The sequence below is a fragment of the Mizuhopecten yessoensis genome, unplaced genomic scaffold (assembly GCF_002113885.1).
Source record: "Mizuhopecten yessoensis strain PY_sf001 unplaced genomic scaffold, ASM211388v2 scaffold5315, whole genome shotgun sequence".
Classification (NCBI taxonomy): Eukaryota; Metazoa; Mollusca; class Bivalvia; order Pectinida; family Pectinidae; genus Mizuhopecten; species Mizuhopecten yessoensis.
The window spans coordinates 48186-72080 of record NW_018405987.1 but is presented as its reverse complement, the minus strand read 5'-3'; the positions used below and the strand labels follow the sequence as shown (position 1 = coordinate 72080).

The following is a 23895-nucleotide window of genomic DNA, read 5'->3' as shown; positions in this document are numbered from 1 at the left end:
CATAGTACTTTACTTTAGTAATTTGAACTTTTTTCTTAGTAATTTGAACTCAGAAATCACTACATGGGAGCCTATAAGTAGCAAAGATTAAGTTCTCGTCACATCTTAGTTCCTCACCCAGAAATCACTACATGGGAGCCTATAAGTAGCAAAGATTAAGTTCTCGTCACATCTTAGTTCCTCACCCAGAAATCACTACATGGGAGCCTATAAGTAGCAAAGATTAAGTTCTCGTCACATCTTAGTTCCTCACCCAGAAATCACTACATGGGAGCCTATAAGTAGCAAAGATTAAGTTCTCGTCACATCTTAGTTCCTCACCCAGAAATCACTACATGGGAGCCTATAAGTAGCAAAGATTAAGTTCTCGTCACATCTTAGTTCCTCACCCAGAAATCACTACATGGGAGCCTATAAGTAGCAAAGATTAAGTTCTCGTCACATCTTAGTTCCTCACCCAGAAATCACTACATGGGAGCCTATAAGTAGCAAAGATTAAGTTCTCGTCACATCTTAGTTCCTCACCCAGAAATCACTACATGGGAGCCTATAAGTAGCAAAGATTAAGTTCTCGTCACATCTTAGTTCCTCACCCAGAAATCACTACATGGGAGCCTATAAGTAGCAAAGATTAAGTTCTCGTCACATCTTAGTTCCTCACCCAGAAATCACTACATGGGAGCCTATAAGTAGCAAAGATTAAGTTCTCGTCACATCTTAGTTCCTCACCCAGAAATCACTACATGGGAGCCTATAAGTAGCAAAGATTAAGTTCTCGTCACATCTTAGTTCCTCACCCAGAAATCACTATATGGGAGCCTATAAGCAGCAAAGATTAAGCTCTCGTCACATCTTAGGTAATCACCCAGAAATTCTTAGTTCCTCACCCAGAAATCACTACATGGGAGCTTATATGTAGCAAAGATTAAGTTCTCGTCACATTTAAGTCCCTCACCCGGAAATCACTACATGGGTGGCTAAAACATGTAGCAGTCGTGAAAGCTTTACAAGTAGCACTTGTCACATTTTAGTCAGACACAATTTAGTCATTTCATATGGAAGCTGTTTATACAAATGAGGTTTCTTTATGGGGATGAAGACAAAACCAGACTTATTTATATTTCCATTGTAATGACTTTCCACACACATTGGTGAAGCGGAGGGTTTGGCTATTATGTAAAAAGAACTGTAAGATAAATTAAAGAAACAATTAATTGTAGTCATTTTTTATTTTAAATATGAAACATATTTATTATAACATGTACTTCTCTAGTAAAATATGTATGTCTAATACTTGATACCAACAACACAACAGACAACAGATGGGTTGGTACAATATGTACACATGTTCACAGGTACGCATCACACACTTGTTTACGTCACGCGCATGCTCACATCACACATATGTTTGCACAGTACACATGTTCACGTTACACATATGTTTGCACAGTACACATGTTCACGTTACACATATGTTCACTTGAGGACATTAGTGAAGCTGGTCAAACAGGCATTCCTCGATCTGTAGTTACATCATTCTTCCATGATTTTCTCTTTCAGAGTCTACAAATGATCATATAAATACAACATTCAACACATTCAGATTAATACTCGTAAAGAAACCATTCAAACTTCACCTCAACCTGAGTGAGGATTCTGTAAATACTGTAATTGTTAATTAGCCCGTTCTGAACGGTATGTCCCTTACTGTCTCAGTACATCTTTTATATCACACAGAGGAATAAGTCATTCTTACCAAACTCTTTTTAAACTTTATTAAGCGGATCCCTTTGTGAATCAAACTGGCCAAAACTGAATATCTTGTACGAATTGAAATATCTAGCATAAAATGATGATCAGCAACTTGTTAACAGTTTCATACAAACTTCTTTGTTCCCTGTTGAGTATATTAATGATTCTGAATGCAAATGATAGTTCCCTACAAATGCCTGGTCGCAATGTTTGTTGAAATGAAATGATGTTCACAAGGGAGACAACTACTAACAACGCTAACAGGCCTTTGGTAAACACACAATCAAGTCAAATATGGAGCTGCCATTTAAAGTCATTGACAAATCCTGATTACAAACAAACGTCTTGTAAATAGAGCTAGTTTATCAGGTCAATAGGCGCTATTCAGTTAGTAAATAGTCCATTAAAAAACTAGAGTAATGCCTCAGCTTGTGTAGATCTCGACTTCCGGTATACAAATAAGCAGATACGTTTATACCTCTCCATAGCGATCTAGATTTCTGGTACTCAAATCAGCAGATTCTGTATGTCGCTACAGATATAGATTTCCGGTATTTAAATCAGTAGGTACGTCTTCATGGTAAGCATATGCTCATATCTACTAAAGATGGAGTATTCAAACGTCACTATGACGTCATTTATACTATTCGTCAAATCGATGTGATAGGAGCATCGTATACACATGTAACACTTAACAGCTCACAGAAGAACAACGCATGCGTCAATATGAAATCAGTTCAGCATTGGAGCACGTTTCTGTTTCTGAGAGCATGTGATTGCCTCAAAGTTTTGGTGGGTTTCGATTGTCCGATGATGGTGTTCACTTTGGGCATTTCATTCTTGGACAAACAGAGGAATGAACATTGACGAGCTCCGTCAGGTGGTCACGTTCTTCGCGCAGGCGCCGAACCTCATCCTTCAGCTTTTCCTGTTTCTCCTCCAACCGGTCGGTCTCCTGTGGAGATAACCGTAAGTATTGTAATATATACATAGTGTGCATGCTTTTATAGAGCATACTGAGTATTCAATTCAGAGTTAATACATATATAAATCACATGATGGTCCAGCACCAACCGAATCTAAATGTACTGACCTGTACAACATCACTACCTTCAAAAATCGTTTTTCTTTATTTCGAATACACATAGGAAACAAAAGGCCGATCTGGTATTTCAAGGATTATTTACATATATATAATCTTATTACCTCCTCCAGGGTGTCCGCAACCTTCCTCTTCTTACTCCTACACTTCTGGGCAGCTAGTTTGTTTTTCTCTCGCCGTTCTATTCTCCTCATTTCTTCCTCCTCAGTCAACTGTCAAGTATAAGACATTTCGTTCATTACTTTAACAACGCAGTGAAATTAAAAGTTCCGTTCATTATTTTAACAACGCAGTGAAGTTAAAAGTTCCGTTCATTATTTTAACAACGCAGTGAAGTTAAAAGTTCCGTTCATTACTTTAACAACGCAGTGAAATTAAAAGTTGCGTTCATTACTTTAACAACGCGGTGAAATTAAAAGTTGCGTTCATTACTTTAACAACGCGGTGAAACTAAAAGTTGCGTTCATTACTTTAACAACACAGTGAAATTAAAAGTTCCGTTCATTACTGGTATCATTTTAATGTAATGGGTGTGTGTTTCATATCTACACCTGGTTGTACTGAAATGAAACTTATTCGTTTTATTGAACTGTATTGTTCTTTTGCTATATTTTAAGCAATTATGTTAAGAATATCCTGTTATGACCGCGCTTGTTAAATATCTGCTTGTAATCAAGCATAACTTGACCGTAAGTTTAATTAAAGCCAAGTGTTTTACCTTTTCAGGTTCCGGCTCCACAAACAACTCTGTGATTTCATCCTTCCCCTCGTACTGTCTGCGTTTCCGGATCCTGTTCTTTATCTCAGCCTTTACAAGTGGTGACACCAGTTCGTCAACTTCCGTGTCCTCTGTGCGATCACTCCACTCCGACATATTATCTAGTGGGGACATGTTGCCTTCGCCAGCGGAACTGGCTGCTATGAGTTTGAGGATTTCAATGGACGTTTCTGAAGGGTCAAAGGTGAATTGTAACTGTTCGACCTCGACCTCTACCTCAGCAGAAGCATCTGGTGCTACCTGGATGTCTGCAAAATATAAGACATTAGACATTTAAATGATGTCTGGTTTTACGTTTTTGTATTCAAAGGTAAATGGACAGCTCCCTCTTTGTCACATTATAGATATTTTATTATTAGAGCGGTAAGCACGTGACCTACAACGCGCTGCGATGACGTAAACTTTACACAAACTAACCTTGACAGAGAGCGACATCCAATGGTTCTGAGACGTTGTCTTCCAGGAAATCCATAGAGGAATCCATTGGTCTGTAGCTAGAAAATCCAATTACATCACCAGCGGGAGTCAAATATTCACTCAAATCGGAGCCGGACCCAATCAACATATCCAAAATGTCGTTCTGTGTTTGTTTGACCATTTCCGAGTCTGAAACAAAATAAATGCGTTATAGAATGTTGTCCATTATTGGCTTATTAGAATAGACTAATGCAACTAAATATACAAGGTTGTCACTGATTGGCTAGGTTGTAAAATGTGTTATAGAAGGCTTTCACTGATTGGCTAGGTTGTAAAATGTGTTATAGAAGGCTTTCACTGATTGGCTAGGTTTAAAAGCCATGTGCTACAGAAGGCTCTCACCGATTTGCTTGTTTTAGAAGGTTGTCAATTGTAACAGTTTGGGAAGCCGATTGGGGGATTAAACAAAAGTCTCTGTGCTGTAGTAAAGTAAAACGTTTGCTTCAATGTTTACACTTATCCATTCGGTACCATCATAATCTGATGATAAGTTAATAATATATATGTAAGCCGGGTGTACGGCTGGACAAGAAAACGGAACTGGTAAACGTTTCTTCAGGATGAGCGACACTTCCAAGTAACGTTCTCACGCGACAGGCCCAGGTGTATTAAATCTGTACTTTTTATGATCATTACATAATTGATTTCCTCCCACCTACATGTAAAGTGCTATTTTATATACAGTGAATGTCGATTCCGTTCTCTTGTATATGAACCAAAATTATATTATATTATATACAACAAATTACAAATACTTTATTTATGCGTCCATGAAAACTCAAAACATTGATTTGGCACTGAAAAATTAGACAACAATCAAATCTGCATAAACCTCTGTGATATACATAGTACCTATGTATCACGGATCCCATGACATTTAAAAAATGGTTAAAACTCAAACAATATACAGACTGACTATAGATTAACGCTCTACCACCTGACAAGAATCAATGTATGTGTATAATATTAAATACAAACAGCCAGTGATCCGGTTCATTCGTTGAGGGAAAATCAATAAAAGTATTATTGTACAGGTATATGTATGTACATACCCTACCCACCCGAGTAAGCGCTTAAACCGAGATATTTCAAACTATGAACCGAAAAAATAAACAGGATTAAATTCAATGATTATTATAAATATTAAAGTTTAAACCAACAAAATTTACCAGCCTATAAAATCAGAGAAGCGTAGTGTTTCTGTCACGACAGTACAACAGGACACTCCTTCTAACCGCATTCCATTGTAAATTGCATCGTAAGCGTTTATCAATGAAATAGCGACGTCGGGGAAACGTTTGAAAAACAATCAATAAGCATGTACTCTAACACGGCTAATAAACAAGGGGTAAACATTGCATAGACCGTATATACATGGACTAGGGTCATTTCAACAAGGCAAACATAAAATGTATATATTTGTTAAAACACCTTAAAATTCATTGCATGCAATGTCGTATCAAAATTAAATTAATAAAATGTAACATCGTTTTAATCAAAGCATGCTCTTTTGAAAATTATGTGCAATAATGATGAATTTATTGGATAAATAATATTTGTCTTTCCATAGTGGCGAGCTGTGAAGATATGCTATTATAATTACCGCAAGGGCCCCCGCGCCAATAATCAATACAGAAGATCAAAGACAAGCATTGTCACTAGCGTTACTCGAGTAACAACAGATAAATAATACATAGATTCCATTCAATACACTCTAACATGGAGTAAAATACTGTAATCTGCTTCGACATTACAAACAACACAGTTTTCCTGCGCGTGCCTATCATCACAGGCGGAATGTCGTGTTTGTTTACAAACACATGTGCAAAATAAACAGAGATATTTTTCGGCGACAATACTACTGACAAGTATAATTGTTAATAATACCACTTACCTCACACTGTCAGGTGAAGTAGGTGATTTGTATTTGGTGTATGAGTGTAAAATCCTTCATACATGTGCTGTATACACCGGTAGTAAAACGTTGCAGGCCGGTTGTGAAATAATAAAACAGATCGACGTTGTTTCTTACCGTGCCTGTCATGGAAATGCGAACAACATACCGCAGCTAAAGCTTAAATACTCAGGATTGGATTTCTATTTTTAGATGACGACACACTCATGTGACTGAGTATTGACGTCATGAATTAGGGCAAGATGGCCGTCCTCATTTACATAAGAATGCATGCCGGTTTGACTCGCTAGACCCCCTAGCCACTGAGCTTTAAATTAAAAGTAATGTCATCGAATAAAATTTAAAAAATCAAATGCACAAAATCAAAATTATCCTTGAAATAAAAAAGAAAAGAGATGATACAAATTAGTTTCTCACTTATTTAGTGTTGGACTTAAATTCTCGTATAACGATTAATATGTAAATAAACATAGGACCACGTGGCCGTCGTTTATATCTCGTCAGTTCGAACAGCGTGGAACGAACAGGTATAGAGGCTATAGTTCATGACTCATTGCCGCGTGCGCCCTTACTCACAGACTAATACTAGCTGTAGTAGAATGGGGTGATCAGACCATCCATTCATGGTTCAGTACAATTAGGACCTCGTTTCCAAGGTAGCCATTGCACACCTGCCAATATATGGACAGGTAAGTTAGGAAACATACCAATTGAAAGAAATAGAAACTTTAAGTGAATATTCCATTTTTTTTTGTCTTTATTGAAATAATTCAATTTCAAAAACTGTTTCAACGAAAATACCAGATAGTCGTGATTTCGAATAAACTATTTAGTTCTAGTGCTATCCATTTATACGCAATACAGTAAAGATGTGCATAGCAGGTGAGTTGATACCAATATGTAATCATTAACTGTCTGATTCCTGTTCGTTGGTTTTAATTATAATTGTATACATGTACCTACAAATGTTGGACAACAGGTACAGAAATGTGACTTGTTTGACATCAAAAGTTATTTGAATGTAATTGCAATGTGAAACTTAATCATAAACTGGAAAGATCTATCATAGATTACAACATTACTTCGCTCTTAAATTAGTCACCTGCCCTTCAACAATTTCATCAGCATATTCACAATACACGTATACTTTGTAAACATATATTTATTTTTTTAAATCATCTAACTAGGGCGTGTTGTGCAATATCTGTAAATAGCCCAGGCCGTCGTATCGTCTATATATACAGACTTGAGTAATGTTATAAAAATAGATTGTTGGGTTTTCCACCGCTTGGCTACGTGGCTTCACTAACTGATCACGTGGTACAATGTAAAGTCTCATTAACATATATACATGTACAGTTGGCTGTATTGCGGTCAGTACATATCGGATCACTGGCGGTACATGTGACTGTCCCAGAAGCTATGAATAATGATGATAAAGCCTCAAGTCGTTGTTTACATTTTGTATTATAAACATACCCGATCACTGTGTACACGAAAATGTAGGCTAGTTTAACAGCAGTCAGTAGTCTATCAGTAATCCATTCGTATTCTATCAGTAATCCATTCGTATTCTATCAGTAATCCATTCCCCGATTGTTGATATTATGATGCAAGTATAATCAAAGAATTTACATAATAATAAATAACTTGATGAAGTGAGGGTAATTTTCATGGTTGTCATGGTCGGTCATTGTACACGATGTCGATACAATGTACATTTTCAGTATATCTTGGTGATACTAGCGTCCCTACACCATACACTTGTGTCTTCTATATATATAGCTAGAGTGTCCCGCATTTGAGGTTACAAAGCCAAACGATAATGTCGATATTATACAAAAATGCAGCTTCTGCACAATAACCGGATCTGAGTTTTATACTTTACACATTTATTAATTTGAAATAAATCGGTACTCTACATTTTTGAAAATCATAAATTAAGGGGTTATATATACTTAGACCTGTTTGGGTGTTCAACCTTTTAGCCCGTAACATCACCGATGGGTTGCGTTGGGTTGGCGAGTTTGTATAGCTTTCTTTTTTGCCTAAGAGGGTCTTAACAGCTCGCAACTATGGAAACACAAGTATCATTTATCCAATAAATTCATCATTATGGCAAATAATTTTGAAAATAGTATGTTTTGATTGTAACGATGTTACATTTTATTAATTTTATACATGAAACAATGACCCCACTCACATGCCTCCAGTATTAAACTAACATTCTCTCATCCACATCACATAAAGAGTAAAATTGACAGTCCCGTGCTGACGTTTTCAGAGTAAAATTGACACACCTACCCATATTACTTCAGAGTAAAATTGACGGTGCCCAACCCATATAGCTTTAGAATATTATTTACGGTGCCATTCTCATATGTCTTCAGAGTTTATCTGACTTTTGTCAGGAAAAGTAACACATTTTCTGTGTGACATACCTCAGCTTTCTCCCCGCCGTTTTCAGTCTTGTCTCTTATTTACAAGTTATGGATCTCGTTGTTAGCCCTAGTGTTCGATTCCTATTCCGTCTTTGCGTATTGCAGAGTTATCTTCTCTTGTGAGCAGATATAGGTTTGCAGTCAGTCCGTCTGTCCGTCCTTCCGTCCGAGAAGTTTGTCCGTGACATATCTTCTAAACTATTTCACCTGGAGTAACCAGACTTGGTGTACAAGGACATCTTCGGATGGCGGAGTGCAGAGTACAAAGAGAATGTCACTATGACCTCACTGTGACCTATGCTTTCACTTTTGACCTTAAATTTCGAAAATGTTTGTCCGGAGCATATCTACTAGACTATTTCACCTGGAGTAACCAAATTTGGTGTACATGATTGCAGATTGCAAGAATTAGGTCACTGTGTGTCCTATGACTTGACCTTTGACCTTCACTTTTGAAAATGTTTGTCCGGGCATATCTTCTATACTATTCCACCTGGAGTAACCAGATTTCCTTCATAAAACATTATTGCAAACTTCTGTTTGCAAGAAATCCATTTTACCATTACAAAGATGCATTTAATGGTATATTATGTATCAAGATACTTAACTAACAGTAAGTACATCCTGACCTAAGTGAACTGTTTGTTAAATATAGACATTATTACCGAAGGAGGACTATGAATAGCCTGGCAATACTTTGCCTTGTTAATGTTGATATATATCTTGTTATGTCCACAACTATTTTGTTTCTGTATATATATAATTTGTATATCACGTGCTATTAATGTATTTTGGTAATATGTTTATTTGGAGTAAATGCACTCAATTGTTAAAAATTGTTTCTAATGCATCATAAAATACGTTTAAATCACTCGTTTAAGAGAAAAAATCTCAACCATCTGGATAAGTTCACCATAACAAGATCTGGGTAGGTCATATTTTAAATATCATCACATACCAATGTGGAAAAAAATGTATTTGGAATCCATCCAAAACGTTTTGTTTACGCAGGGTACATAGTAATGGGTCACGCGCCACTGCTCTCCATGTGTGTATTGGTCTAAAACTCGATAGTCAATATCATCAATACATTTCAATGATCTATAATTGACTTGATCAATGGTCTGTGACTACTTTTATTCGTGTATTAGTCATTTACTGTAAGACGCCATGTGACGGTCGGACCATACAGGAGTCATTGCCTAATTTTGACGATGACAGATATTGTTTTCACTCAATTAGACGGCAGGACCGGCTGGAGTGAACATGTTCACTCCCTCTGTTTCTTCTTGTTCTTTAGGGTGTTCCGCTTGACAATATAACCCACCGTGGTATCCATTCGGAAGGTTGTTGGTTCATGGTCCATTCGGAACACCTCGCCCCGTAGTTTCAAAGAATACTGATGTTTATTTACTTGTATATCCCTATGAACTGCATTGCATTCTATGATATCACACTATACCCTATAATTCCCGTCGGTGTTTGTTGGTAAAGACGTTAACGTCATCGTAACAGACGTATAACATTGGTTACCTTTTTTTTCTATTTCGAATGACGGGAGGGGTGTGGGAAAGGGCGAAGCTCAGTTCATACCTACAAATATACCCAAAGTATAAACATATAATTCTAGACTTGTTTCATCGATTTGGGGACATGTATCTGCCTACATTCACTCACGGCCCAATTACATCTATTGTAGAGTGTGACCCTATACACAATATAACATCCATTGTAGAGTGTGACCCTATACACAATATTACATCTATTGTAGAGTGTGACCCTGTACAAAATATTACATCTATTGTAGAGTGTGAACCATACATAATATTACCATCTGTTGTAGAGTGTAACCCATACATAATATTACATCTATTGTAGAGTGGGACCCTATACATAATATAACATCCATTGTATAGGGTCACACTCTACAATGGATGTAATATTATGTATAGGGTCACACTCTAAAATAGATGTAATATTATGTATGGGTTACACTCTACAACAGATGGTAATATTGTGTATGGGTCACACTCTACAATAGATGTAATATTGTGTATGGGGTCACACTCTACAATGGATGTTATATTGTGTATAGGGTAACACTCTACAATGGATGTTATATTATGTATAGGGTCACACTCTACATAATATTACATCTATTGTAGAGTGTGACCCTATACATAATATAACATCCATTGTAGAGTGTGACCCTATACACAATATTACATCTATTGTAGAGTGTGACCCTATACACAATATTGCATCTATTGTAGAGTGTGACCCTGTACATAATATTACATCTATTGTAGAGTGTGACCCTATACATAATATTACATCTATTGCAGAGTGTGACCCTTTACATAATATTACATCTATTGTAGAGTGTGACCCATACATTATATTACATCTATTGTAGAGTGTGACCCTATACATAATATTACATTTATTGTAGAGTGTGACCCTATACATAATATAACATCCATTGTAGAGTGTGACCCTGTACAAAATATTACATCTATTGTAGAGTGCGACCCTATACATAATATTACATCTGTTGTAGAGTGTGACCCATACATTATATTACATATATTGTAGAGTGTGACCCCTACATTATATTACATCTATTGTAGAGTGGGACCCTGTACATAATATTACATCTATTGTAGAGTGTGACTCATACATTATATTACATCTATTGTAGAGTGTAACCCTATACATAATATTACATCCATTGTAGAGTGTGACCCTATACATAATATTACATCTATTGTAGAGTGTGACCCTATACATAATATTACCATCTGTTGTATATTGTTACCATCCTCTATTTGAGTGTGTAAATCATTGGTATGTCAATATGTAAAGCAGGTTCATGGAATGCTGACGACGTTTACATTGTAGTTATTGGGACATAACCAGGGACAGGGTTACACCTCAAGGTCAAAGTTTACCTTACGTGTATGTTGTAGCAATCACACAAAGTGGTTATTGTCTAACTACATCATGCTTTATTTAGAAATTCCTTAAAACAAAACATGTGGTACAGTTTGACCCTATACAGGTAACATAAAGGTTATAGCGATTAGGATTAAGGGTCAAAGTTCAACATCGGCTCGGTATAGGAAATCTTTCTTGTTTTTTTTATTTCCATCAATAGTTTTCATCGGAGATTCGTTTGTCACAGAAACAAGTGACAATTGTTTGAATCTGCATCATTGGTGATCTTGTTATATCAACATTTCTATAGCTATGTACGTCTTGTATGGTTCTGTGTTTGGAGTTTTAACTTGTTATCCGACAGTAATGGTCATATAACCATCAGAGATCACGTCCAACGCTAACTCGAGTTACATGTAGTGAGATTTGAAGATTGGTTTTAAGGAGAGTCTTATAAAACAAAAACATCAAGGAACGAGAGAGTTAGATAAACATGATAACTAATCGCGGGTTAGTGCAAGTAATTATTACATCCGGTGAAATATCAGAATTTAACAATTAAGTGAAAAAAGATATATCCCCCCCCCCCCCCCCCCTAGTGAAGATATATGAAATGTTATATCTTCACATGTGATAATATGAGGTCTAGTGTCGATTTTATAGTGACCAATCAGAACAGTAGTGCCAGCTGCAGTGGAAGCAACGGTAGAGTCAGTGGTTGGTTTGCACATACACTTAGTTATTACCATGACTACATGTACATGTATACGTAATAAGGAACACCATTGTAAGCAAATCAAACCAAACTTAACCAAAACCGGTAGTTTTGCGTTGAGTGGCTCATTTAAAATGGCTCGCAGCAGTATTGTTAAGCCTGACGTCATCAGGATATGGCGCCAAAGACTACGATACTAATCCTGCACTTTGGTGGTGCAGCAATAATGATAGAATCCATCCCTGATGTGAGGTATGGATAAGGTTATTCAAACCCAAGGGATGAAATATTGAGAAGGAGACCCGAGTATTTACCGAGGGTCTTTTGCTCAATATTTTATCCCGAGGTTTTGAATAACATTATCCTTGCCTCACATCAGGGATGGATTCTATTTCTTGCTTATTACCTAAAAACCCGTAAAAACAGCTGCTCTTTTAGTAAAGTTGTGAACTGTCCGCACATTTCTCATTTGCATATGAAGCCCGGATGGCAATTTTTAGTGACGTCAATGACCCTGACTGACCCCAAAACGTAATAAAATGACGTCACGAACAATAGCGTGACCCCAAAAGGTCACTATAATTTCCCCGCCAGTCTGCGCGTGTAAGCGATCTAAACCAGTGGGTCGGATAGAATTTCCCAGCTACGCCGGAAATGCGGATATCTCTAGTATGCAAGAATTCGCTGTAAAATATATAGTACAAAATGTCTAATGTCTTCCGAAGTCTTGTAAGTACTAAATTGTTTGAGTATTTGTTAGGTGTTGTAGAACCGGACGAGAGAGTAATGAGTTGGACTATGAGTGTTTGTTAGGTGTTGTAGAACCGGACGAGAGAGTAATGAGTTGGACTTTGAGTGTTTGTTAGGTGTTGTAGAGCCGGACGAGAGAGGAATGAGTTGGACTCTGAGTGATTGTTGGGTGTTGTAGAACCAGACGAGAGAGTAATGAGTTGGCCTCTGAGTGTTTGTTGGGTGTTGAAGAACCGGGCGAGAGAGTAATGAGTTGGACTCTGCGTGTTTGTTGGGTGTTGTAGAGCCGGACGAGAGAGGAATGAGTTGGACTCTGAGTGTTTGTAAGGTGTTGTAGAACCGGACGAGAGAGTAATGAGTTGGACTCTGAGTGTTTGTAAGGTGTTTTAGAACCGGACGAGAGAGTAATGAGTTGGACTCTGAGTGTTTGTTGGGTGTTGTAGAACCGGACGTGAGAGTCATGAGTTGGACTCTGAGTGTTTGTTGGGTGTTGTAGAGCCGGACGAGAGAGTAATGAGTTTGATTCATTCCTTTTTCAAATTGCAATGGACATGTTTTTTCTTCTGAACCTGATTCAAAGACGTTGTCATAACGAACACCAGTAAATAATACTTACAGCGTCACATCTCGCGCTGTAGAGGAACTATACATGTAAAGGCCTGCAGAGGTCCAGTGCACGTGCTTTCTATAAAAGACCGTCGCGATATCATTATTTCTGAACTACAAATCAGTGCATTTAACCTGTTAACGTATTGATGTGAATTCCTAAACTGAATGAAAATATAAATTAAATGTCTTTGTCGGCTTTTGCTAGTTACTTTTTATCGAAGATTTCAATGACTTTGCGGGATAGGTGCACATGTTTTGTTATTTTCTATTGCGAAATACATACGTTTCTGATAAGGAGTGGCGAGTTGTATATTTTTTACTTCAAGTAAGATATACCCCCAGTACAGGTAGATTACTATGATAGGAGTGACCTTGACATCCACCGACTAGGAGATAGTGGTTTAGTTCCTGTCACAGGTGTGTCGATGTTGATTTGTCATACCTGTGCAGGTTAATTTATCAATGGGTGCGAGGAGAGCGAGTGACACAGCGACACAGTGGTGAAGTGGACCTAAACAAATCGTGAATCATCCCCAGACTGTTACCACTTGTCTGTGTTTACACCTGGCCGTATTTATGTCACACCTGAGCTGATTATCAGTGAACATTGACTCATACCTGTATATGATTAACAAAGATTTATCATAATGTAATGATGACAGAAACTTTGAAAAGTAATTAAAAGTTGGTTTGAAAACATTTAAACACGGGGTAAATAAATAATGATATAACCGATGTTAAAAAGGAAAAGGAAATTAATGGAAAATTAAGTAAAGGAAATTATCAGAAAACATACATCAAACGCAAATACAAGCAATTGTTCTATATGCTCCAAAATATCATAGAATTTTTAAAAATAAATAAGTAAGTAAATAAAATTAGCTTATAAAATATTGAAATAAGACATTTGAAGGTTATGTTTTTAGAGACTTAAGCTTTTATTTATATAACATTTGGAAATTCGTAATAGTAAAACAGATAATGTTGAACAAGATATGATACCTCAAAAATGGTAGTCGGCGTAGTTAAAAATACATATTGACTTGAAAAGAGTTACTACAGTATGAAGCTGTTATTATAAAACAAGTACTATTTATTCCAGACGGTATATAAATTGTTTGCAGATTAATTACATAACATATAAAGATTTAATGAATCATAAATCTTGTTGCAAAATTATATTGTTCCGCAATAAAAATGCTGTCCAGAAATTCAAAACACATCATGGTCAAAGTCAAATACAATCCGGTCATTTCTGGTCACCTTTCCGGTGTTTAGTAGAACCCTATCTTTGACTTCTTTTTTATTATTATGTTGCTATGTTGCAATGATGGTAAGCGTTCAAAATTCCGTTTGCTCCCGCTTCAAAGGTCTTGTTAATACATGTTTCTTAAATAGAGCACAAACATGTTCAGATCTGTTTGAAAAAGAACCTTAAAACTTTAAAGCATATTTTCCTTGGTTTGGTCAATTCGGCTGTAATTTAAATGGTACCGACTTCAATTCAGCAATTTCAAGTCATTTGTAGCAAAAACCAAAATAATCGGTTGCATCGAAAGACTTCACAACTACCTCAACACATCGCTGTGGTGAAAGCGAGCGTTAATGGCTGGAGCTTGTATCAAGTTCTTTAATATCAACGAGATGAAACCATTTGGTTTTAAAACTCAGTATATGTAATTGCTTTGATCGACAATGTCACTGTTGGTGGTATAAAGCTAGAACACCTAATGGTTGATGTTAAGGATATCCAATGGTTAATGGTATACATGACATCTAATGGTTAATGGTATACATGACATCTAATGGTTAATGTTATAAATGATATCTAATGGTTAATGTTATGCAGGACATCTAATGATTAATGTTATATATGACATCTAATGGTTGATGTTATACAGGACATTTAATGGTTGATGTTATACAGGACATCTAATGGTTAATGTTATATATGACATCTAATGGTTGATGTTATAAATGATATCTAATGATTAATGGTATACATGACATCTAATGGTTAATGTTATAAATGATATCTAATGGTTAATGGTATACATGACATCTAATGGTTAAAGGTATTCATGACATCTTATGGTTAATGCTATACATAAGATCCAATGGTTACTGTTATAAAGGACATCTAATGGTTGATGTTATACAGGACATTCAAAAGTTGATGTTATACATGACATCTAATGGTTGATGTTATACATGACATCTAATGTTTGATGTTATACATAAGATCCAATGGTTACTGTTATAAAGGACATCTAATGGTTGATGTTATACATGACATATGATGGTTAATGTTATACATGAGATTTAATGGGTAATGTTATACTTGACATCTAATGGTTGATGTTATACATGACATCTAATGGTTAATGTTATACATGACATCTAATGGTTGATGTTATATATGACATCTAATGGTTGATGTTATACATGACATCTAATGGTTGATGTTATACATAAGATCCAATGGTTACTGTTATATATGACATCTAATGGTTGATGTTATACATGACATATAATGGTTAATGTTATACATGAGATCTAATGGGTAATGTTATACTTGACATCTAATGGTTGATGTTATTCATGACACCTAATGGTTAATGTTATACATGACATCTAATGGTTGATGTTATATATGACATCTAATGGTTTATTGATGTGATACAGGACATTCAAAAGTTGATGTTATACAGGACATTCAATAGTCGATGTTATACATGACATCTAATGGTCGATGTTATACAGGACAACTAATGGTTAATGTTATACATGAGATCTAATGGTTACTGTTATACAGGACATCTTATGGTTATTGTTATACATGACATTTAATGGTTGACGTTATACAGGACATTCAATAGTTGACGTTATATATGACATCTAATGGTTGATGTTATTCATGACACCTAATGGTTAATGTTATACATGACATTTAATGGTCGATGTTATACATGACAACTAATGGTTGATGTTATAGATGATATCTAATGGTTAATGTTATGCAGGACATCTAATGATTAATGTTATATATGACATCTAATGGTCGATGTTATACATGAAAACTAATGGTTAATGTTATACATGAAATCTAATGGTTGAGGTTATAAATGACATCTAATGGTTAATGTTATAAATGACATCTAATGGTTAATGTTATACATGAAATCTAATGGTTGAGGTTATAAATGACATCTAATGGTTAATGTTATAAATGATATCTAATGGTTAATGTTAATGTTATATATGACATATAATGGTTGATGTTATACATGAAATCAAATGTTTAATGTTATACATGACATCTAATGGTTCATTAGATATCATCTATAACATCAACCATTAGTTGTCATGTATAACATCAACCATTAAATGTCACGTATAACATTAACCATTAGTTGTCATGTATAACATCGACCATTAGACGTCATGTATAACATCGACCATTAGACGTCATGTATAACATCGACCATTAGATGTCATATATAACAGTAACCATTGGATCTTATGTATAACATCAAACATTAGATGTCATGTATAACATCAACCATAGATGTCATGTATAACATCAACCATAGATGTCATGTATAACATCAACCATAGATGTCATGTATAACATCAACCATAAGATGTCATATATAACATCAACTATTGAATGTCCTGTGTAACATCAACCATTAAATGTCATGTATATCATTAACCATTAGTTGTCATGTATACATCGACCATTAGATGTCATGTTATACATGACATCTAATGGTCGATGTTATACATGACAACTAATGGTTGATGTTATAGATGATATCTAATGGTTAATGTTATACATGACATCTAATGGTCGATGTTATACATGACATCTAATGGTCGATGTTATACATGACAACTAATGGTTAATGTTATACATGACATTTAATGGTTGATGTTATACAGGACATTCAATAGTTGATGTTATATATGACATCTAATGGTTGATGTTATACATGACATCTAATGGTTGGTGTTCAACAGGACTTCAAGTGGTTATTGAAACACATGACATATTGCTTTGTAGTTAATACATAATCTTGTTCCGCCATTACACGTTCATACTTAAAATCGTAATGATCAAATTATGTATCCCTACATAAGTAATATCCTGACAGGTCAGGGTATTCCTCCGTTGTTTCAATTTACAGAGAACTTCATTTAATACGAGAACGTGTTAATGATTACACTTACAAAGTTTGGTCTGCAATTACGCAGGTCCATACCATACATTTATGTATTTCCATCTGACATCACTATCTAGTAATTTACATCAATACATCAACTAGTACACGGGCGCATTTGTGGATATATACGTATACGTAACTGATGAGGCCGAGGAATGACATGTATAGGCGGAGTTTTGAATACTTACTTCTCTTGTCGTTTGTTTGCCTTTTCGAAAAATGGAGTACAATTAATTGAATATCAGGGAGCAAGTATACAGGGTTAAATATCAATGTTCGACCAAGGTCAACATGACTGAAACAAATTAGATAACTTAATAATGGCAGTATTATTTTTAAACACAATTAAGTACGAAGCTGCGAGGTCCAACATATCAGCCTGTCTTTCGACTAAGCAATGACGTCAGTGGCTTACAGTGATTAACATAATCTGTTTTTACTTTGGGGACAAGACAGGGAAAACAATTCTCTGGGTAAAATTCTTAAATACCTAGCCCTCCATGCTTCACCCGAAGGCAAGGCATTTAAGAGTTTTTGCCCGAGGACAAATATATTTCTGTCTAACTCCCAAAGCGTGGAATATTTGTTTTTTCTCCCAGCTCAGTATAAGCGTTGTCTGAATTATTTTAAAATAGATCTAAATATTCCTACCTATGACCGGCTACTGTTGACAATATGTATCAGTCATTTTCATAACGTTACACCATTGTGTATTGCAACGTTGAATTTCTTTCTTGGGCTTTAACTTATATTATTCGGTGTTTTGTACAAAAAAAATCAAAAAAAATCAACATGTCCTTATGTAAATGGCTGGCTTTCAACATATACAACACTTACAAAATCAGAAAACTACGTGCATGTACATCTATGGGTAAACGTTACGGAATTAAGATTACTATCTCCCAAATAGCCTTAACAAGTATCACCTTTGATCGGGGTGCATATTAGTTTCATATTTTACAAGGAAAGTGTAACAAAACAGTTTACAATCTTAAAGATAAAGATTTAGCTAAAACAATAGTTTAAATTCTAGATAAAGTATTTTGTTTGTTACCTATATTATGACTAATAATAAGCTGTCTGCGGTTTTCGACAGTTCATGTGTTAATTGAGAACGCAGTGACTCACCTGGTCAGTAAGATTTACCTGTTATGATCCTATGTTTACAGTTCTGATAAGACGTATTATCTCACTGTAACTGTAGGTAATAGGTACGTACAGGTCACGGATGATATAGCCACTCAAACCATGTCACCTACTTTATCAACAGACTTTGTTATTTTTAGACCAAATTGTATTTTTTACTCCAATACAGCAAGATTTTAGCAAGATTTTATTTGTTCACTCAGTCGCACTAGTGCGAAACAAGATACAAGACAATACAACTTATTTTAATAAAAGGGTCACATGTCAATTTTACGTAAAGTACCTACATACAAGCATCATCTAAAATGTACAAACAATATATAATTGACACCCAGCCTACTGAGGCTTCTTCTTCTTTATAGGTTATCAGTAGTCCTTCAATGATCTGAAGATTATTACTGTTTTGCGCAGCGTGGCCTATATATATATTTAAAAGAATACAAAATTAATGAAAATTAATTTGGAGTGCATACATTTTAAATTGTGATTAAAATTTGAAAATTTTAAAAGTGGCTTATGAGACAAATATTTGTTAATACAAACTAATTCATTAATACTAAAAACTAGTTCATAGATACTAAAAAGAGGTTTAGAATTAATATTAACAACATAATTATTCTACTGTACAGCTTATGAACTGTGCTCGCCAGGACATATTGGAAACTAGGTTTGTTCATTAAAACAATTAGTTTCTCTACAGTGTTAAAATAGTTAAAACCTGGAACAATCTGTTAAGCTGTTGTTCAAAGATGAGCTCTGATATCTGAACAAAAATCACCTACAGTCAGGAAATGACATTTGTCTTCAATTCAGTTTAAGTTACATATTGTATAAAGCCTATCCTCTGAAACAATTTTAGGGCAAAAGTACCGACAAATTTCAATGTTAAGCATTTTACTCGCAGAAAGTAACGTTTAATTTTATTCCAAATGTCTTTCATACAAACGTCGCAGTCACAAGCTAGCCTGCTACCACGTAAAACTGCATAGTGATGATAATGTTCAGATGTAGGAAATACTGCTCAATTGATGCTGAGTTATGTATCCCGCTATTTTTACCTGTTTTTTATTTACCTGTATCATACTTTTGTTCTTTTCTGTGGGTTGCTATAAAGCTCTCTAGGAGCAAGCCGACATTTCACAAGATGTCCGCTCTGGACTGGCCTCTGATTGGCAGAGACAATTAATTCGTATCTTTGGGAATGAAAATCAGGACTGCAATTTAGATAAAATAACCGATTTGTAAGCTTCGCAATGGATTCAAGATACTCGCCGTTACTTCTGATTGGTTGATACATTTTCGCGCGCAAGAAGTTGTGTTGGGATTCAAATATCACCTTTAGCGAAGCATAATTTGCGACAGAATAACAGAAGTTGCAATAGCTTGAGAGACTCTTTGACAGTTCCTTTTACAATTTGTTCTTGTGTATATGTATTTTTTTACATATATTTTGAAACAATATCTAGCGTCATTAATATCCATAATAGATGTGGTTCTCATGTCTTACGCTGATGAAGTCATGTAATGCAATTCATTTCTGTTCCCTTTTTGATCAAGTGTCTTATGTTTTCTTTTCCTGCCGAAATGATAAAATATTTAAATTATAAATTAAAAATGAAATCCATACCAATGTCTTATAATGCGAAATAATGTCAACTGATAGTATATGACATTGTATAAAAACTGCTGAAATATCATCTTTCAAAATAAAAGAACTTGAAAACCAATGACTAATTCGTATAGAAGAGTTTGTATACGGGACTTGAGCAAGTCTTTGATTAAGCTGTATACTATGGTAGGTTTCATTTGGGTTATACAGGTATGTCATGTTTATATCCAGATATTACCGGTTATATACCTATGATGCCTGACTCACAGTTCGCCAGTCCGTACCTAATTATCAAATATAACAAGATATACACATTCTTGATCTGCTTAACGCTTGGCGAGGCACCAAGCTCCGGCCTTGACCGACATTTATTGAACGTGTAGAACTTTATAGAGTATTAGTAATACGGTCGTAAATAGACCTCAGATCGGCCTGTTCATATGCTTACAGTGCATATTATACACCGGGTACAAGTAACAGGACCGGACAGGTATGCCAAGCCCTTCTATCTTTGACAACCAAAATTACCCCCACAATTTGAACTTATATTTTTCTATTTCAATAAGATGTTTCTCCTTCAGATCATTACTGTATCTAATTTCACAGATATAACAATTTAGTTTTACTGCTGCCGTTCAATCGATAATTAAGTCAATTTAAACCCAAAGATAAACGACATCTATATGACCAGTTTAAAACACCGGCAACAGGTCCGATACAAGTTGTCCTCGCCGCTGGGAGTCGAACCCTCGACTACCAACACAACGGTCCCGGGGTTGCAACACAACAGGTGTTGTGACGGAATGGACCCCGAGTTACAGACATGGCAAAGGGTTTTAACAAACGGGGTGACGTTTAACACACGCAGTGAGATTCAATTCAATTTATTACCAAATGCACATTGCATATAGGCGTACAGAAATATATATATTGATAAATACTTTACAAATATCTTGTACAATGGCGGAGAACATATATGCAATAGATTCAATTCCGTACATAATAATTACAAATTTATGAATTAGTCATAAGTTGGGGAAAACTTTAAGCTTTTCCTAAGGTAACTTAGCGGACTCTTATGAAGCGTAATTTAGTTGTTTATGAAATAATATGAAATCACATGTAGCTTATGTCTGTGTTTGCTTACCTTTGTAAGCTGTGATCATTTTTAGACATGTTGGACCCCGAATGTTCCTCTATACAGACCTATGGGCCTCTGATATTTGAATATCAAAACAAACAGACTGTTCGGCGTAGTATTGTGATACGTTTAGGTTAGTATACACGGTCACACTACGGTAGACATGACCCGGTGACAGGTAGATTGTCACAAACAATTTCACCCGCTAACTTTTTGTTATAGTGTATCTACACTGTACACTATCTAAAAGGTTCGTATATTTATACTGCTATAAATAGCACACCGTTGTCACGATTTATGCAAAAAATTAAACTTCGCACATTCAACGAATGTATAATACGACTGCATGACCGGGATATCTATGCTCCTTGACCTTGACCTTGCAATTATTACCTTCGGTATAAGGTCATGACACATATAGGTTTTAAGCATCAATGCGAAATGCTGGCGTTCAAAAACAAACATTTCGTGTACGTCCTTCTATATAGCTATTCATGATCAGCGATGATTAACTAATAGAGTTATTCTCGCATGTATAGTATATGATTTATTTCGTTTCATCAATATCTGCTAATATTGTATACGTCTTCAATATTAAAATTAAATAACATAAACACGTATATATCACATAAAACTTGACAGCAAGTCACACACAAGTAATCAAATACACATAACAATGATATCCCGAAACCGTACATTTACAAGAACGAGACGACCTTGAACTCAATCAAATATACACAGTGACGCTTAGCATCAGTCATCCTCAACAAGATCTTAAACTTTCAAATAAGCCAGACAGAAAAATGAATTTTGAACATTGCCGATTGAACTTGACATTAAAACATTTCTACCTTATCAGGCCACACACAATGTAGTTGCTATTACGTCCGTGACTTTTAATACCACGCACAGTCTATTTGATAACATGACCTTGAACTTTTCATGCCAAAGTGTAGTTGATATTATAACCCTGATCTTTTGTTGCCACGCACAATTTATTTGACACCATGACCTTGACATTCATATGGTACAGTATAGCTGACGCTGTAAGCTTGTAATTTTCGTTCTTCACGGTGTGTTGCTGACATACTCACCTTGACCTTTGTATGTCTTTCACAGTGTAGTTGATACTATGACCCTGACCTTGATTGCCACACTTCGTCTATTTGACAACATGACATTGACAATATGTTCCCGGTGTGACCTTGACATTATGATGTCGCACCCAGAAACTGTACACAGAGGCCGAATTTACTTTCTTTTTAATATTGTGTGGTGATGAACCATGGCGGCATCATGCTGCTCGTTTTTAGATTTGGTGATACATGCACGTGTCGACAAATCATGCTGCTCGTTTTTAGATATAGTGATACATGCACGTGTCGACAAATCATGCTCTCCCAAACATCTAAGCCATCAAGCTAATGTTGACAAGCGCTAATATGTAGCATCATAGTTACAGCTTAACGTGCGTTACTTCTAACAGATACAATCAGTAATTAAATTTAGAAGGCTTCATCACCCGTTTAAACGCTATATATATGATATAAAAATGTAGCCTACCTGTCATCTCTGCTGCTACACCATCCGAACGTTAAAATATAGCAATCATGAACTTCTGATGCAGCTGTAGCGCCCGAACATTTTCTTGGAAAACCCTCTACAAACCTTGCTCGCCTTATTTGGTCATAGAGTACTACCGAGCTATACTCTCTCTAGTGCTAACAGTGTTTCCGACAAAGTTTACTCTGAAGAACGTAGTTTGGGTTTATCATATCTAAATATATACACTGATGAGCACAGAAATTCTAATATTGGGGATTTTGAGTTGAGTTTTTTTCTCAACACGGTTGTGGTCTAGATCTAAAGCTATAGATCCGTGGTTTACACACACTCCGTACATGTAAGAAATAGCATGCCTTTTTTGGACATGTGTTTATAGAGCTGGGGTCAAGGCTGAGACAGATTCATTAGCATACCCTGTTAACTTCTGTGTGTCCAAATATAGTCATTACCTACAGTCTCTACCACAGCATTGCCTTATATAGAGGTTTAACCTTTGACCCGGGATTTGCCGTAATCGTAGAGCAATGGAAGGGAAGTAACTCGAGTTCGGAAAAGTAGTGTATGATTCAGGTGTGGTTACCTGTTAGTTGTTTGGAAGCAGACACCGCCAAAGGTACGTTTGTTATAGCTAACGTTCCACGTGTGTAAACACGTGTATATATCATCACGTATTAATCTCTTATTTAACATATTTTTATTATCTATCATCAAATCTCAGCATGTTGAGGTAA

At 35.7% G+C, this 23895-nt stretch overlaps 1 protein-coding gene across 2 annotated transcripts; it reads right to left on the bottom strand.

Annotated features, from left to right (window-relative positions):
- Positions 1-1214: 1214 nt before the first annotated feature.
- LOC110450543 (chromatin assembly factor 1 subunit A-like) lies at positions 1215-23183 on the bottom strand. 2 transcript variants are annotated; one of them, XM_021498111.1, is made up of 5 exons: positions 23162-23183; positions 4050-4238; positions 3573-3880; positions 2959-3066; positions 1215-2707 (listed from the first exon to the last, which is right to left on the bottom strand). In XM_021498111.1, exons 1-5 carry the CDS (start codon positions 23166-23168, stop codon positions 2573-2575), a joined length of 747 nt encoding a protein of 248 aa, XP_021353786.1. In that variant the 5' UTR covers positions 23169-23183; the 3' UTR covers positions 1215-2572. The 2 variants fall into 2 exon arrangements, with proteins under 2 accessions (XP_021353786.1, XP_021353787.1); XM_021498112.1 differs by lacking the exon at positions 23162-23183 and adding an exon at positions 6004-6186.
- Positions 23184-23895: the final 712 nt, after the last annotated feature.